The 19,998-nt window shown below is 37.1% G+C and overlaps 1 protein-coding gene across 7 annotated transcripts in view; it reads right to left on the minus strand.

Moving 5' to 3' along the window:
* Positions 1-19,998, minus strand: part of XIAP (X-linked inhibitor of apoptosis) — a 53,998-nt gene that overhangs the window by 15,401 nt on the left and 18,599 nt on the right. For all 7 annotated transcript variants that reach the window (XM_081043694.1, XM_081043698.1, XM_081043697.1 and 4 more), the window contains 4 exons: positions 12,541-13,449; positions 11,359-11,458; positions 10,256-10,334; positions 9,517-9,556 (listed from right to left, as the gene is read on the minus strand). In XM_081043694.1, coding sequence (XP_080899820.1) covers positions 9,517-9,556; positions 10,256-10,334; positions 11,359-11,458; positions 12,541-13,417 — 1,096 coding nt within the window. In that variant the 5' untranslated portion in view covers positions 13,418-13,449. The remainder of the gene's footprint in view (positions 1-9,516; positions 9,557-10,255; positions 10,335-11,358; positions 11,459-12,540; positions 13,450-19,998) is intronic.

The raw sequence follows: 19,998 nt of genomic DNA on the forward strand, positions 1-19,998 counted from the left end.
CACCTCACACCAGTTAGAATGGCTACCATCAACAAGACAAATAACAAGTGATGGAGAAGCTGAGGAGAAAAAGGAACCCTCATACACTGTTGGTGGGAATGCCGATTGGTGCAGGCACTATGGAAAGCAAGTGTAGAGGTTCCTCAAAAAATTATGAATAGAATTGCCATATGACCCAGCAATCCCTCTCCTGGGTAGCTACCCAGAAAATCTGAAAACATCCATAAAGATATATGTGCTCCAATGTTCACTGCAGCTATATTTACAGTGGCCAAGACATAGAAATAACCAAAGTGTCCTTCAATAGATGATTGGATAAAGAAGTTGTGATATATACACACAATGGAATACTATTCTGCCAGTAAGAAAAGATGAAATAGTACCATTTGCGACAACATGGATGGATCTTGAGATTATTATGCTGAGCGAAATAAGTCAGACAGAAAAGTCGAGAACCATATGATTTCAGTGATATGTGGGATATAAAACTGAAAACAGAACAAGACAAACAAATGAAGAAACAAAAACTCATAGACACAGACAATAGTTTAGTGGTTACCAGAGGGTAAGGAGGTAGTAGATGAGGGTAAAAGGGATCAAATATATGGTGATGAAAAGAGAACTGACTCTGGGTGGTAACCACACAATGTGACATATATAGATGATGTATTACAGAATTGTACACCTGAAATCTATGTAACTTTACTAACAATTGTCACCCCAATGAACACGAATTAAAAAAAAATACCAATTTGGTAGTTACAAAAGAGTCACGCAGATATAAATTACAGCATAGGAGATATAGTCATTAATACTGTAATAACTATGTCTGATGCCTGGTAGGTTCTAGACTTATTGGTGTGATCACTTCATAAATTATATACATGTCTGACTTCCATGCTATACACCTGAAACTAATATAAAATAATACTGAATGTCAACTGTAATTGGAAGAAAACTATGTGTTTACTGAGTCATTGGCAATTATTTTAAAAACTCATGGGAAATATGGGCAAGTCCCAGTCTGTGTCATTGAATGTATTAATTTGCTCTCAGACTTAGTTTCTATAGCTGAAGGGGTGGACTAGATGAGGTAATAAAGCAAATAGAAACTCATTTTAATGATACTCATAGTAGGAATACAGGTTGTGTAAAGAGCTGCTGAAGAGAGACTTAAACCCTCTGATTCACCAATTCCATTCTTGGGTATTAAAAATGAGTGCATATGTCCACCAAAGACATAAACAAGAATATTCATAGCAGAGTTATTTGTAACAGCTACAAACTTAAAACAACTCAAATGTGCATCACCAGGTGAATGGCTAAGTACATTGTGTGGTACATTCAAACACTACACAGCAATAAAGAAGAACGAATAACTGTCACAGGCAATATGGATGAATCCCATAGATATGATGAGTAAAACATCATAATAATCATGAACCAGAACCAAAACATCGTAATAATCATGAATACAGTACATATAGAATACATTTATAAGATGTTCAAATCTAATCTATGGTAATACTAGTCAGAACATAACTTGAGGGTGGATATTGATTGGGAAGGGGCCTGAAGGAGTTTTCTGGGGTGGTGGAAATGTTCTATACCTTGATCTGGGGTATGGTTTTGTGTGTGTGTGTGTGTGTGTGTGTGTTAAAATTCATAAAGTTGAGTACTTAAGGTTAGTGTACTTCATTGTATGTATATTATACCTCAACGTTTTTAAAAAGAGGAGGTTGTAAATGAAGACATGTAGGGATTTGATTGTAAGAAACTTTATATGCTAAATAACAAAATACATTTTCTAAGCAGGAAAGTAACTTAATATTTGTATTTGATAAAAATTCTGTTAAGAGGATATAATGCAGATAAAAGACCAGAATGGAAACTACAAGTCTGGATGAGTAATAAAGGCAGGAACAAGAGCAGAACAAGTGGGTTTTAGACAATACTAAAGATGTGTAATTCATTAGACTTGGTGACTAATCAAATGTAGAAGGATGAAGAAAAGCAAAAAGCTTAAAATGACCCAAATTACCAGACAAATTTTGTGAACTGTGGTACTATTAACCAACATGGGAAGAATAGACGACTGGATTCAATCTGAGTGGTTTTTAGAGATGCTGAAAGTGAGGTGCTTTTCAGATTTCAAGGTGGATATGTCCAGAGGTCAGTTGGACATCACTCTTTCCTAGTTCTACTATCTCTGACTTTTTTCCAATTTGCTTTGCTGGCTCCTTTTGGCCACCTGATTAGACATTGGTGGTTTCTTTAGATTCCCTCGTTGACTCTTTTTTTTCCGTCCGATCTCTCAGGACACTTTCCGTAATACCACAATTTTACCCTCATTTATATGAGATCCAGGTTTTAATATCCACTTAATCGGATATCCTGCAGGTATCTGAAAGCTCAACTTGCTGAAAACCAAAAGCAAGGACAACTGGATATCCACATAAAATTAAATAGACCACTACCTCACAGTACAAAAACTAACTCAAAATGGATCAAAGACCTGACTTTAAGAGCTATGAGCTATGATAAAAAATACAGTGAATGCTGCTGCCAAGTGCCATCCAATGCAAAGGCAGGGATCTTCAATATGGGAAGCGGTGCGGAGAACCTCATTAACGGTGTGTGACAAGTTTCAACTTGTTCAGGGCAGTCAGTCAGGTGTGAGCTATGGTGGAGAGGTGTGTTTTAAAGTGTGCCATAAATCATGGATCATGAACAATGCATTCACATGAAATGGGCAAATAGTTTAATCCTCCATCATGAACAACGCTATGTGTCACACATCACTTCTGGTACCACAATTTCTGTCAAATAAAAATATTACAGTGTGTGCTCATCCACCTTATTCACAGGATCTGGCACTGTGCGACTTCTGGCTCTTCCCCAAAGTCAAAATGACCATGAAAGGTAAACATTTTGAATCGATTCAGGACATCAAGGCAGCCACAATAGCACAACAAAAGACACTCATGAAAGAGGACTTCCAGAACTGCTTCCGAAAGTGGCAAGAATGATGGGATAAGCATGTTCGAAGCGAGGAGTATTTTGAGGGGGATTAATGGCAATGTGTCTTTTACTGTAATATTTTTTAAAAATTTAAACTTCACTGTATTGTTTGATCACACCTTGTAAAACTATAAACCAACATGGGAAGAATAGACCAGGATATCTGCCACTATATCTGAGTTTCCATCAACCTGGCTAACACTATTCGTTCACCCTGCACTGCTGATTCTGAGACCCCGCTCCACCCAACTTTTGGAAGAAAACATAGGCGACCTTGGATTAGGCAATAGTTTCTTAGATATAAAACCATATGCATAAGGGACCAAAAAAGAGATAAATCGAACTTCATCAAAAATAGCAATTTATATGCTTCAAAGGACACCAACAAGAAAGTGAAAAGACAACCCACAAAAATGGGAAAAAATATTTGTAAATCATATATCTGAGAAAGGATGGGTATATGAAAAGAACTAGAATATATAAAGAACTCTTATAACTCAATAATAAAAAGACAACCTAACTAAAAAATGAGCAAAGGAGATTTCTGGTCAACATGGTGCAGTACATAAACACTGTGCTTACCTCCTTTCACAACCACATTAAAATTACAACTAAACTACCGAACAACCATCACTGAGAATCACCAGAAGTCTAGCTGAACAGAAGCCCTATAACTAAGGACACAGAGAAGAAGACACCTGAAAACCGGTAGGAGGCTGGGGAGGCAGAATGAGCAGGTCCCACACCTAATGGTGTGTGACCATTAAAAATCAGGAGGGAGGGCCAGACTGGTGGCTCAGGGGATTGGAGCTCCGTGCTCCTAATGCTGAGTGCTGCCGGTTCGATTCCCATATGGGCCAGTGGGCTCTCAACCACAGGGTTCTCAGTTCGACTCCTCAACTCCCGCAAGGGATGGTCTCCACCCCCTGCAACTAAGATTGAACACGGCACCTTGAGCTGAGCTGCCGCTGAGCTCCCAGATGGCTCAGTTGGTTGGAGCCCATCCTCACAACCACAAGGTTTCCTGTTCAACTCCCGCAGAGGATGGTGGGCTGCGCCCCCTGCAACTAACAACGGCAACTGGACCTGGAACTGAGCTGCACCCTCCTCCACAGCTATGACTGAAAGGACAACTTGACTTGGAAAAAAATCCTGGAAGTACATACTGTTCCCCAATAAAGCCCTGTTCCCCTTCCCCCTTTAAGATTTTTTTAAAATCTTAAAAAAAAAATCAGAAGGGTCATCTCAGCTGTGGAGGTCCCTCCACCCCCAAAGGAGTGAGTGGTCCCAGCCCCACACTAGACTCCCTAGCCTATGGTTTTAGAGCCGAGGAGAGAAGTCTTCATAACTTCTGGTTGTGAAAACCAGAAGAGATTTTGGCTGAGTGATACGAAGGCAGCTGTACTCCCAGGCGTTCCTTTAAGAGGGCCCGCACATGGACTCCCTCGCTGAGCTCCAGCACTGGGGCAGCAACTTGAAAGGTGCCAGGGACATATGGGGGAGAAACTGAATTGTTTGGCTTCAGGGCAAGGGCTGGAGGGGCAGCTTTCTCCTGCATGGAGGAGCTGATGGAAGCCACTGTTTCTTTTTCGAGCCCTCCCCCCTCCCAGCATACAGACACAGGCTGCCACTATATCTGAGTTTCCATCAACCTGGCTAACACTATTCGTTCACTCTGCACTGCTGATTCTGAGACCCCGCCCCACACAACTTTCAGGCATACCCAAACTTCTTCCAGTGGCTTTTTCATAAAAATGACCTGTCCTGGCTCATGCTGCAGGATTTCCAAAAATCTCTCAAAGATTTGCAAAAGCCAAAACAGCAGCAACTGGCTTCAGCATGTTCCATAGCTCTGGCTGAGCAGCACTAATTCCAGCACTAGTGACAGCCAGCCTTGGTTTGCAGCTTGGCATCTTGAGACACCGCCAAGCCCAGTGCAGGAAGTGGCCATCTGAGAATTGCTTTGTGGCTTATAACCCAGGCAGGGCACAGGCTGCGGCTAAACTTGGCCTGCATGCGTCCCCTCCCAGGAGGTCCCAAGGCTATCATGTCCAGTGGCCAGCTTTGGACCAAGCCAGAGCGTCACCTGGCTGCCTCCAAGGATGACACTCCCAAAGGGAAGACTAAGCAAACACCAGATCCCTGCTAAAGTGAATCCTGCTTTGTAGGATGAGCCTCTGCACAATACCTCCTTCACTGTAGTCACAGCCAGTCCTCACAACCAATCAGCCCGAGGGTCAATCCCACCCACTGATGTGCCAACAGTATCCAAGGCTGCATACAACCCACACAAAGAACACACATGGAGCACCAGGCTTTGGTGGCCAGGGAGACTGTGCCACTGGGTCCCACAGGACACCTACTACATAAGGCCACTCTTCTAAGACTGGGAGACACAGCAGCCCCACCTAATACATGGAAACAAACACAGGAAGGCAGCCCAAATGGGGGGACAAAGAAACATGTCCCAAATAAAAAAACAGAACAAAGCTCCAGAAAAAAGAACTCAACAAAACGGAGACAAGCAATCTACCAGTTGCAGAGTTCAAAACACTGGTTATAAAGATGCTCAATGATCTCAGGGAAAACATCAATAAAGAGATAGGAAACATAAAAAAGCACTAGTCAGAAATAAAGACTATAATAACTGAAATGAAGACTACATTAGAGGGAATCAACAGATCAGATGAAGCAGAGGACCGAATCAGCAATTTAGAAGACAGGGTAGCAGAAAACACCTAATCAGAAAAGAAAAAAAAAAGGACAGTTTAAGGGGTCTCCGGGTCAATATTAAGTGTGCCAACATTTGCATCATAGGGGTACCAGAAGGAAAAAAGAGAGAGCAAGGAATTAAAAACATATTTGAAGAAATAATATTGCAAAACTTCCCTAACCTGGCGATTGAAATAGACATACAGGCCCAGGAAGCGCAGAGTCCCAAACAAGATGAACCCAAAGAGGCCCACACCAAGACACATCAGAATTAAAATGGTAAAGGTTAAAGACAAAGAAAGAATCTTCAAAGCAGCAAGAGAATAGCAGTTAATTATCTACAAGGGAGCTTCCAAAAGACTATCAGCTAATTTCTCAACAGAAACTTTGCAGGCCAGAAGGGATTGGCACAAAATACTGAAAGTGATAAAAAGCAAGGACCTACAACCAAGATTACTGTACCCAGCAAACCTATCACTTAGAATCTAAAGACAGATAAAGAGCTTCCCAGACAAGAAAAAGCTAAAGGAGTTCATTACCACCAAACCACTATTACAAGAAACGTTAGGACTTCTGTACAAAGGAGAAAAAAAAAATCTAAACTATGAATAATAAAATGGCAATAAGTACATATCTATCAACAACTACTTTCAATGTAAACAGATTAAATGCTCCAATCGAAAGACAGATAAGGGTAAATGAACAGATAAGAAAAAGAGACCCATACATATGTTGTGTACAAGAGACTCACTTCAGATCGACAGACACACAGAGGCTAAAAGTAAAGGGATGGAAAAAGATATTTCATGAAAAAGAAAAGAAAAAAACAACTGGCGTAGCAATAGTTATACCAGACAAAATAGACTTTAAAACAAAGGCTATAACAAGAGACAAAGAAGGACTTCTGGGTATTTTTCTGAAGAAACTCAAAATGCTACTTTGAGGGGACGTGTACATCCATGTATTTATTGCAGCATTACTTACAATAGCCAAGATATTGGCAACCTGGGTGTCCCTGAATAAATGAATGGATAAAGAGGTGGTACATATACAGAATGGAATATTAGTGAGCCATAAAAAAGAATGAAATCTTGCCACCTGCAACAACATGGATGGACTTAGAAGGTATTGTGCCGAGTATAGTAACTCAGACAAAGAAAGACATATGTCGTATGATTTCACTTATAAGTGGAACCTAAAGAACAACATAAACAAACAAACAAATAGAAACAAACTAACAGATACAGAGAATATTTTGATAGTTACCAGATGAAAGGGGGTTTGAGGATAGTTGAAAAAAGGGAAGAGATTAAGAAGTACAAATTGGTTTTTATATAGTAGTCAAGGGGATGTAGGGTATAGCATAAGAAACACAGTCCATAATATTGTAAAAACTCTGTATGTATGGTGCCAGATCGGTACTAAATTTATCAGGGTGATAGACAGGAGTGGGGCTGGGGGTCAGGGTGAAAAAGGTGAAGGGATTAAGAAATACAAATTGATAATTACAAAATAGTTATAGGGATGTACAGTAAAGCACAGGGAATATAATCAACAATAAGGTAATAACTATGTACAGTGCCAAGTGGTTACTAGTCAGGGGCATCACTTCTTAAATTATTTAAATGTCTAACCACAATGCTGTACACTTGAAATTAATATAATTCTGAATGTGAACTGTAATTGAAAAATTAAAAGGGGGGGAAGGTGAAGGAGAATAAGAGGTTGAAACATCTAGGTATGAAATAGTCTGTCATGGGGATGTAATATACAGCTTAGGAAATACAGTCAATAATAGTGTGATAGCATAATATGGTATCAGATGCTTCTGGACTTATAGCAATCACTTCTTTAGGTATATAAATGTTGGCTAACTATGGTGTACAGCTGAACCTAATGTAATGTTATATGCTAGCTATATTCTAATAAAAATCTTTTTAAAATGAGCAAAGAGGATGGACATTTCTCCAAAGAAGACATACAAATGGCCAATAAGCACATGAAAAGGTGCCCAATATCACCAGCCATCAGAGAAATACAAGTCAAAACCAAAATAAGATACCACTTCACACCCACTAGGATGGCTGTAATAAAAAGACAGATAATAGCAAGTGTTAACAAGGATGTGGAGAAACAAACTGGAACCCTCATATACTGCTGGTGGGAATGTAAAATGGTGCAGCCACTTTGGAAAACTGTCTGGTAGTTTGTCAAAGGTTAAGCATAGTTACCATGTGACACAGCAATTCTATCCCTAAATATATGCCGAGGAGAATTAAAAACATGTCCACACAAAAATTCGTACATAAATATTCATAGCAGCCATCAGCATCATTCATAATAGCTAAAAAGTGGAAACAACCTAAATGTCTCTACCAACTGATAAATGGATAAATAAGGTGTAGTATTATCCATACAAAGGAATAGTTTTCCACCTTAAAAAAGAAATATTCATATATGAGTACTACAACATGGATGAACTTTGAGGACCCATATTTTGATTCCATTTAATGTGCAATGTCCAGAATAGGCAATTCCATAAACACAGAGTAAATTAGTGGCTGTCTGAGGCAGCAATGGGGAGCGACGAATGACTGTTAATGGGTATGGGGTTTTGTTTGGGGTTATGATAATGTTCTGCAATTAAATAGTAGTGATAGCTGCACAACCTTGTGAATATACTAAAAACCATTAAAGCGCATACTCTATAAGGATGAAAATTTTGCTAAATGAATTATATCACAATTTAAAAACAGTAATCCTAAACCAAATCAAGGGTCTCATTAGTCATAAAAAGAATAGTATTTATTGTAAGGATGATTATTACCAAGAAATGTTATAAAATCTTTGTTTCTGGATAATTTCAAAAAAATAGGTTGGAATAAGTGATTTCTTAAACTGGATTATTTATGCCCATTACAAAACCCGTATCAACCAATACACAGTAGCTCTCCTCACGCATATTTATAAAAATATATACTACAGTATTCTCTTGCCTTGCAATCCTTAAGATACTAAATAGATGAAGCTATGAGCATAGGGAATCAGCAGACATATTCCAAATTAAACTTTTTACTATTTTTTAAAGATGAGGCCTAGGTTGAGAATGAGATCTGCAGTGTGATGTAGGATTCAGAAGACCTTGTTTACAGTCCTAATTCCATTAATGATTTGTAGTGTAACTGTGGGCAGATCACTTAACCTCTCTGACTGTTTCTTCATCTGAAAAGTGGCGATGTCTACTCATATGGATGAGTAAATCTGTGATAAAAACATCTACCTCTCTGTGACACAATAGGAAGTAAACAAACCTAATCGAACCCCTCTGTGACAAAGCTAGGGAAGGCAGAAAGGTGGCATGGAATAAAGAAGCAGGCAGGTTAGGGCTGATCATGGTGATGGCACATTAGTAGAGCACGGGATTCATGATCTGGGCTAACTAAAGAAACCCCAGCAACAAAAATACACCTAATTCTTCCTTTAGTGATTTTAACAGAAGAGATGAACGACATCTTATAGCTGCTCCTCCCTAACTTTGAAAAACTGTCCAATAGTTAGTTTTATATATTTGAACATGCGTATGAATGTTTTGAATATATAAATATCCGACTAAAATTTATAGGCACTTCATTAATTCTTAAATTTATAGAAATCTCATCTCAAATGAATATACCTTGGTTAACCTGAACAGGTATGTATGTTTACCTTTCTACCCTCTAAATAACAAGTATAATAAATTGGCCATGAAATTAAAAATATATTTATTATAATAAGCATATTTACCAATTATTTTAGTTAGTGGTGTTTTTTCAGCAGTTCTTCCCTAAAATAGAAACATGAATTATAAGTTAGAATTCTTTTTGGTAGAGTGCAATTACCTAAATTTGAAAAGTTACATTAATCATGAATTTATAAGTTGGCTTTATTCCAATTCAACATATGAATATTCACAAGAAGCATAATCTGATGAAGCTAGAAGGAAGTTAAAATATCATCTAACCCAACCCAATCACTTTGCAGGCAAGATACTGCTCTGTGGGAGCGGGGATTAAACAACTTGATTGAGGCAATACAGTTCATGGTAGAACCATAATGGCAACTCTCATCTCCCGTTCTCATCCAGGGCTCTTTCCACATGGTATTGATGCCTTGGCCACCCCAGGTGACATTATCATTTAGATACATTTTTGAGATTTTAAATACTGTCTGTGAAAAGTTTAAAACTATTTGTGAGTACAAAACACATTATACAAAAGTCAAATTTCAGAAGGCTGAGGGATTAAATTAGTTTAGTCTTCAAGCTTATTTTTGCCTATAGTAATATTTAAATTAATTCATCCTAATCCCCTTTTCACAAATTTTCTTCAGGTTAAGAATAACATGCACTCTTCAAGATATCCCCTTTAAAGCTCACCATGCATATTAATTCAATATATTATACTATGAATTTTACACGAAGAAATCATTGTAAAACAAATTATATTAGTATCTGAAAATACATATTCTACAGTATTTGACTTACCATAGACTCCTCAAGTGAATGGGTTAAATGAATATTGTTTATATACTCCTGTCCCTTCTCTTCTAACAGATACTTACACCTAAACAAGAAGGTTAAACTTTAGTAGCTGAAAAATTAGTAAAGTGTAAGTAGATATAATCTCCATCATCTTAATTCCATTAACTTGTTTTTCAGTATTTCTAAGGAGCCACAAAATAAAACGTTACTCAATTCCCTATCCAACTATCATTTTAAGGTTAAAAAATACACTCCCTTTGTTATGCTATTTATGCTAATGTTAGAAGAGCAAAAAAACCAACTTGAGAACTTTCAACTTTTAAGCAAGTTATTAAATTAGCACTTTAACATTTTTTAAAAGTTTTAAACAGTTAATCTTAAGTTTTGTTTAGAGTATTAACCAATTGCACATTTAAAAGGAATTCCTTAGGCTTTCAACCTTTCTTTTTAAGGCTTTTAAGGTTAAGATTTATTTTCAAATGATTGCTCTAAAGTTTTAACTTGTACTATTTTGTAAGCCAAAAATTCGCTTCACTTCTATATCTGTGTACTTTGTTTTAAAGAGGCAAAATGGCAAAAAGACATTTAGAATACGTCATCATCATTCTAAGATGCCACTGCTTGTAAGCATGATTATTTTATATACCATCGCTGCCAATTAAATTATGACCCACCACCAGATGTGTCGTGATTTCAGAGAACTGAAAACGTGAACAATTGTGTGTCTTAGAATCAGTGAGATACAATAATATTTGCTGGGGGTGTGATGGGTTCTTAAGGAATCTCCTTGGCAATGTGGGCTCTTTTGTGCACATTGTGAAAGAGCCTACTTCCAACAACAAAAGTATACATTTCTAATGTGGCATTTAGAAATGGAACCATCATGTCATAGATATAACATATAAGCAATGAATGTTTTCATCACCAGAGAAGGCTTAGATGTTTTTTTTGTTTTACCTGTAAAACAGGTGATCCATTTTTATAAACCTCATGTAAATTTCAAGCCATGGTGAAGGGAAAAACAGTTGAGGTGAAAAGTTATTCAAGTCTTCCCACTGCATGCTGTCTAATTTCCCTGTGACTGAATGAACATTTAAATACCTTACCCTGGATACCACTTAGCATGTTGTTCCCAAGGGTCTTCACTGGGCTTCCAATCAGTTAGCCCTCCTCCACAGTGAAAGCACTTTACTTTATCACCTTCACCTAAGAAGACACACAAGTAAAAATACATGTATGTGTGCAATTAGAAGCTTACACACAAATACCCTTTTTAACACCATGAAATCAAGCATTTCTAAATTACATAAAAATCTCATAGCTTAAAAGAAGACATTCAAATTCACATCTAAGTAATAGACATGATCATTTGAGGAGGAAATACACACTAAATTCACTGATTCAATTTGAGGTGTTTTACAGAAGACAGAAATAAAATCGCCCAATTTTTATGTGGAAAATTACAATTGTTATGTTCTTTTTAACATATGTAACTTAGAGCCACCAATACCATACTTTTTCAAATTGTGAAACAAAGTTCAGCATAATGAATTTACGAAAGTTAAGTTTCACTAAGGTTATAGCTACAGGACACTAAACAAATCTTCAAGATTTGCTATATGATACTATGTAAATAAAATATAGAAATGATATTTTGTATTTTGGCACCTTTCAATCCTAAAGTAAATGGATCAGATACATAATTTTTCTGAATATCCCTTGAAGCCATCAAAGTAATGGCTCTTCCTGACATGTCTACAGTAGTCCATTTGAAAAGTGCTCATTTGAAGCAGTAAGGTATCACACAGGGCAGCTTTCAAATACGTAGTCTGTGTACAAAAAAAGGAGGATATCAATTTTAATATCAATTTCACTAGTAGCCAAACTAAACTCTCTAACATTAACTCTTCTTAAGAGGTGTAGAGAAAATGCATGTAATATATGTATTGAGAACATATAGTAGGTGCTCAATAAATTAGTTAGTATTACTACCAGACCCATTCTTCTATCAGGGATATCAATCATCTTTTATATGTCATCCTTCTCCAAAAAACAATTACATGAAGATAAACATGATTCATAATATGGTAGTCTTTTTTCACATAAATTCAGTGGTTACATTACAGATTCAACCTAAGGGTTCATCAAATAATAGTGATATAAAAAATAACGCCAGCCTACGCTTCAATATTTACCAGTTCAGGAGGCTAAAGGAATCTATTCATTTTTTAGGAGCCCTGGGATAATTGGAAAATTATTTATTAGCCTGGTTTTATAATAAAGTTTACCTAAAGCATAAAATCCAGCTCTTGCTAGCTGCTCCTTGTTAACTGAGTATGTCCACGTCCCAAAAGTAATGATCCGTGCTTCATAATCTGCCATGGCTGGATTTCTTGGAGGATTAGTTGAATTTGGGAAATTCCTACCAGAGCTCATGACATCAGATTCACTTTGAATATTAATATTCCGGCCCAAAACAAAGAAGCAATTAGGAAAGTGTCGCCTGTGTTCTGACCATGCATGATCACAAGGTTCCCAATTTTTCAGTTTTCCACCACAACAAAAGCACTGCACTTGATCATCAATACCTGTGTAGTAGAGGCCAGCACTAACTAACTCTCTTGGGGTTAAGTGGGCATATTCTGGCCAGTTCTGAAATGACTTTAATCTAGCTTCTTCGCTACACATGGCAGGGTTCCTTGGGTATATTGTGTCTGACATATCTACAACCTGTCCAGTTCTCAAAAGATAGTCTGCATGAGTCTCAGGTGACCTGTCTAAAACAAAATGATTTCTGTTTCCCAGATCATTTCCAGCTCTGTACTGACCATTTTGGACACCAGGATTTGTAGGTTGTGCAGCATTGTTTTCAAAATAAAAGCCATTGATAAATCTGCAATTTGGGGATACTTTCCTGTGTCTTCCAACTGCTGAGTCTCCATATTGCCATCTATCTACCGCTGCGTGACAACTAAAGCACCGCACGGTGTCTCCTTCACCAGTATACAGAAAACCAGCTCGTGCAAGTGTTGTTGCTGAAACAGGACTACTACTTGGAAAATTAGCAAAAGTTTTTAATCTATTACACTCTTCTACAAATTCTTCGTCCTTATCGATGTCTGCAGGTACATAAGTTTTAGATCCTTCAAAACTGTTAAAAGTCATCTTCTCTTGAAAATAGGATTTGTCCACCTTTTCTAAAAAGAGAACATTATATTAGGAAATCCAAAATGTGAAACATAGGCAATTACTTTTGATATTAGGAGCTAACAAATTACCCACTGATAATATAGAAGTAATTACACAATCTCTAAGAAACATTCTAATTCTAAATTCTAGAGTTCTATATTACCACGATTCAAGTCATAAGTAAAAACTAGCGTTTTTTTTCTCTTTTAGAGAAACGTAGTATTTAACTTATTCACTTTTAAGTGCTGATTTTACATATAGAAACTATGTGATGTGAATTAAAATTAACCATGCAAAATCATTAATTAGGAAAAACATGAGAGGAGCATAAAATATGCATTCTTAAAATCTATGCATAATTGTTATAATGGATCATTACATATTCCAGGCATCAAAGTTCAGTTTCTACAATAAAGAAACCCAAATTTTCAGGATATTAATCAATTAATTTTTAATAGTTCTTTACTTTTTTGCTTAGCAAAGATAAGTTATTCACAATATCGGTTCCAATGGGTTCTTTAAGAATATCAAAGTTTCTAATTTTTATGCACAGTCCCTTTTGTTAGAACTGATGTATATCATACTGCCCTCTAGAGGGTGGCCCAGGAGAAACTGTAAGTATGTGTAGACCTTAATCTACACATACTTTGCTGTCAACTTCCCACGGTCAAGGAACAATCTGTTCAAATGGAAGAGAAGGACTATCACAGCCTCATTAGATCTGCTAAAGTACAGCTGTGTAATATTTCACCCAGATAAAATTCTAAGAGAGACTAGTTGGGTTATAAGAAGGGTGGCCAGTTATTTATCCTCCAAACCTGGACACTTTTCAAAGTGAAAAATTATGACTGGAACAACAGGTGTAAATGAGGGTTGCCCCAGGCAAACTTGGTTCTACAGAATCTCACACTGTTCCTAACACTGTGTTCTGTATATGCTTGTCAAATGCAAAATAAAAGAATGGTCACGATGATTCTTTCTCTATTTCGTATGTGCATTAATTGGTTTCTTGGGAAGAATTACCAGCTCTTTTGGCCTTATTTTGGCACAGTATCTTGGAACATTATCACTCTTAATGTTCAACACAAGGCTTCTGTCTTGCAGGCTGGCAATGGACATCAGATCTTTCCTGGCCTTGTCAATTTACAATGGTATTAATATATTCCTCAAGATCTGATTTATATCTGCATATAACAATTTTTGAAAGATTGTTTTCATGACATTTGATTACTCTTTCCAAGATGTCTGAAAACATTCTGACACTACCTTAGAAGGGATATTAACAAAGTGTAATGTCCATAGCGAGCAATCGGGATGATTAAAATGGTGTCCTATGAGGAATACTTGGAAAAGCTGAGAATGTTTACCTCAAAGGGGAAAGAAAAAATGTGGGGAGAAGGGTACAGAGGATAGAATGACTACCTTTAGATATCTAAAGGGCTGTCATGTAGAAAAGGAATCCAAATTCTGTAAAGTTTGAGGGAAGAATTAGAGTCAAGGAATATAATTACAGCCAGTAGATTTTAACCCAATACAAGGATGAATGGTTACAATAATCAATAGCAATACAAAATGGATTGATTGGGCTGCCTTGTAGATTATGAGTTCCTCCCATCACTGGAAAGTACTTCAGTATGAACAATGAGAAATGATAAAACATTTCTAAGTCCATAATTACCCTTAAGAATTAATGCTCAATATAATCCATATGAAAATTACCTTCTGAGGTGATAAGTTTTATTTCTCAGGCTAATCAAAATAGACAGAAATGTAAAATCAATGTTCATTTCACAATAGTGGACATTCTGTGTGGTTCAAGTAGTCACCACATTTCAGACAACATTAGATAAAACTCCATCGTTCATTAGCAGGAGAATCTCTATTTGAAGCTTTCAAGTAGAGACCTCATCTTCCCAGAGGTTACTTCTATATTAATAGTTTATGGATTTCACTGTTTTTAAAGGCACATATTTATTCAGAAGCACGCGACTGAACACTAAATATACATGAACACACTGTGAGCTTTTGGAGAAGGGTGACAAAGTGGAATTACCAGAAAAGTTAAGAGTGAAAGGAAGATGACTGACAAAAGACAGAAACCTTGGGACTGGAGGAAGGTACCAAAAGAAAGAGATGACACAGGATTTTTAAAACATTTAAGTGAAATGAAGGTGGGGAAGATGATATTTAGAAAATAAGTATATATGCAGCACAGGAACTGTGAATACAGAATAGAGTATGGATATTGCAGAAGAGTGGTAAAAAGGCTTTGGATGTAAAAAGGTCTGAGTGCAGTAAAGTATGCTGAGATAATTTAAGGCTTTTTTGTGAAAGTATATTCAGGCTTTCTACTGTGTAAGCAGAAAGGTAAGAAGGCACAGACAAAAAGATAGCCAAAGAAAGCTTTGACAGGAACAAGAAAAGCAAATAAAGAACCAAAAAGTCATGGACACAGACAACAGTTTAGCGGTTACCACAGGGTAAGGGTTGAGGGGGGATAGTGGAAGAGGGTAAAAGGGGTCAGACATATGGTGATGGAAGGAGAACTGACTCTGGGTGGTAAGCACACAATGCAATATATAGACAATGTATTACAGAACTGTACACTTGAAACCTATGTAATTTTACTAACAATTGTCACCCCAATAAATTTAATAAAAAAAGATTAGGAAGTTGAAATATATCAGTTGTTCTTAAATCTGTTTAGGTAACAGTGCATTAGGGGGATGAAGACAAAGGTACAAATATTAATAAGTACCATGGAAGACGGGAATGACAGCTGAAAAGATATTTGTTAAAACTCCACAGGAATTCAAAACAGGGAATGGTTACTACTAGTTTGGACGGTGGGGAGATCTTCATAGAAGTGCATGTGAGCAGAATTTGCCCTTATAGTAAGCATGGGGAAGAAGAGATCAAGGCCAAGGGAAGAGTATAAGCAAAGGCTTGCGGACAGGAACACATGGATGAGGGTTGAGTAACAGGGAAGTGTTCAGTAAAGGATGCATGAATGAATTAAATTCACTTAGAAAAAATTAGGCTGGGGCAGATCTTGGAGTGTTCTGAGAGCCAGGATAGGTATTGTGGATTTTATTACATACACATAGAAGACAGCTGACATATATATATATATATATATATATATATATTTGACATAAAGGGGCTGGGCAGTCAGGAATTTTGAGGGGAAGAGTGCTTTGGGGAAATGACACAATGGAAATAAATATTGGTCAAAAAAGAATCAGCAGGAAGCAGTGGTACATGTTTATATGAGGACTATGGAAGATTTCAAGATGTGAGATGTGTTTAAAATATATATGTCTGCATCCTAGTCAACTGGGTAAAGATAGCCATGGGCATGTGCCACAGAGAGGAGGATGACTGCTAATCTAGTAATAACGTGGGAATGTGGGCAGTTGGAGGGAAGAGAAAAACACACACAGAAGGCCCTCCTACCTGGTATCTGTACACAATACGAAAGTTTCTATTTCCCTAGGTTTTTATTGTTAAAGTTGTCAAATATACAGAATAAAGGCTATTTTAATAGGGAAAAGGATATAAAATTAGATGTACATTAGACTGCCACTACATGAAAACATATAGTCATAGATAAGACCTGGAAGGCAATTTTTAATAAATGGGTAAAATATGCATGCTAAGGTGGCAGGATTACAGGTTATCTTTTTCTCCAAAATGTCTTTAACAATTATTTTCTTAATGTCTCTCAGGATAGTGCTGCTGGCCTGGGCCAGGAGCTCACTAGTGTGGGAGGCAGCCAAGAGCAAGGAGGTGAATGGGCTAGTTGCCCACTCATCCTCCTCCACCAGAGCTCTGCAGCCACCAAAGCAGAGAGAGGGAGTTGTGTCTCCACCTGCCACCACCGGACGCACTGCGGAAGCCAGTGGAGCTCTGCACTGAGACCCCAGTCGCCTCCACAGGTGCATTTGGTGAGCATGCATCCACCTGGCCTCCCAGGGAGCAGTCCCCACTCAGCAGGACAGTGGCTGCTGGGGCATCCTGGAGGTAAAAGCAGGTTTGACACTTAATTTCATCAGTTTTTGCTAGAAAGCAAAACTTAGACATTTTGAGGAGTTTTATAGAGTACTACAAAATGTTCATAAGAAACCCAATTTTGACATTTTATTAGGCTATGCAGACACCCAGGAACACTTACTGGCTGTAAAAAACGATGATAATTATCACAATAGCCAACCCACTACTTAGAATTTTTATACAAAAGAAGAAAGAAACAGACAACAGTGCCTTTGGTACAAACATGCTAATGATGAAGTGAAATGTTTTAACCAATGCACTACGTTTTGTCAACCACAGAAAAAAATCACATCCAGTCATTCATATGCCTCAAGACTTTATACCTGTCTTCAATTACAGATGTGGATATTTTCCCAGAAACACACTGTAGAGTTAGTTCATCTTTACAATCTCAACACTGAACACTCCCTAGGTTTCTATATGTAGGATGGTTTCAGTCTAACGGAGATACCACATGGCTCAGAGAAGGTCCCAGGGATCTCTTTACATCCTGGCGTGTTCCAGAAGGTCTAGCTCACAGCACAAGTCTATTGGCTGTTAATGAAGTTTTAGAAGTCAGTGGTATAGAAGTTTCAGGGAAGAGTTTTGATCAAGTAATAGACATGATGATTGCAAACAGCTGCAATCTCATCATAAGAGTGAGACAAGTAAATCAGGAGAATGTTAGGAATGGTAGGGGTTCTGGCAGCTCCAGCCAAGCCACTGACAAGAGCCTAATCCACTGAAAAGAGCCATAGCAGACTGAACCAAACGTTGAGCCCAAGGATGAAGACAGTGATGAAGATGACATTATTGTTGAAGATAATGGTGTTCCACAGAAGATTCATAAAGCTGTTCCTACTACCAAAAGCCTGGAATGATTGACAAAAACTGTCTTGAGTCTGGACAGAACAGTTTTATCCCTTCTAATTGAGTTTAGCACCCCTACTAAGTGGCACAAACACAGAATTTGATACATGTTCCAGATCAAAAACTATTAGAATATGGAACAATCATAACATCATGGAACTATCGTTTGAATGTTTTCTGAGTATGTCACAGGACTTGCAAATTTGGCTAGTTTAAGAGCTTTTAACTCTGATCTAATGACCTGGAATATGCATGAGAACAATAAGGTTGCAAGTTAAAATGTTATTAAAAATAAATAGAAACAGAAATTAGTGGTTGCCTACTACTAGGGGAAGAGGAAAAATGGTTACTGAGATTCTTTTTGAAGTAATGAAAATATTCTAAATTAGATTGTGGTGATGGCTGCACAACTCTGACTATACTAAAAACCACTTAACTGTACACTTTAATTTTATGGTTTGTGAATTACATATTGATAAAGCTGTTTAAATGTTATTAAAATAGTAGCTTGGTAATTCTTAGTATAAACGTTGATGGATCAGAGGTCATTTTAAGTGTAAAATCAAAGGGGTATTTGCTAACGAAATTATGTGCTTTTGATATGGATAACTAGATGTTACAATACATTTTCAGAACTACATGAGAGTATTAAATCATTTCTGTTTAAAGTGGTTAAATAGTTAACCTTTCACAAAAATCCCAGTTAAGTTTTCCTTTAATTACATTCTTTAAATTCTAATGTGAAGTCTGATTCTATCTCTTTTGGTACTATGAGGACCTCAGTTTTTGTGTTCCCAGTATTTTGGTTTTTAATGTTGTTCTTCTGTTGCTATATGTTAAAAATTATTTTCTGAAATGCATTGGTTAACTTCTACTAAATCGAATCAATTGGCTATTTTTAGAAGTTTCTTTCCATATTATGAAGCACTGAACTGTTTCTGAGTTATGAAATTTTGTGGAAGTTTTTCATATTGCTGTTTGTCCATCCTATAGCTTACATGTTTACAAACTAATTTCAAATAGGTGTCATTTATGTTTTTAAATGCAGTTAATTCAATTAACCCTGGCAATATGGGAGACTCTCTCTAACTAATTTTCATCTCATTCCCAATCTCATCAGAAAGCATCCCTTTTGTCTTGGGTGTGTCATATATATAAGCGCGAGCGCGCGCGCACACACACACACACACACACACACACACGTGCTTTTGAACTCTTCTAATGTATTCCAGTAGTGTTAACTGTTTTGGATACCAATTGTACCTAGATTAAAAGATTTTTACACACAAGACAAAAGTGCACTATTTTATACAAAGATTTTGGATTTTTTTCAGAGGAATTATTATTTTTTTCAGTGGAATTATTCTAAGAACACTACCAACACTTCAGGAAAAAAGATATACTGACCACTGAGAGATAGTTTATCAGTATTATTTTCATTAGGCTATTTATTTCCCACACATCCACTTAGAACAGGTAAGAGTAAGGCTGTTAACTTTCATTCTTTGCCTGATTTCTTTGGTATTTACCATTGTAAAATGTGCGTGATCATTAACGTATGCATGCATACAGAAATTAGGAATATTATGAAGTACATAAATTCCTTATGGTTTATGGATAATTCCCCCCAAAGACATTTATTAATTTTATGGTAG

This window comes from Rhinolophus hipposideros (assembly GCF_964194185.1).
Source record: "Rhinolophus hipposideros genome assembly, chromosome: X".
NCBI lineage: Eukaryota > Metazoa > Chordata > Mammalia > Chiroptera > Rhinolophidae > Rhinolophus > Rhinolophus hipposideros.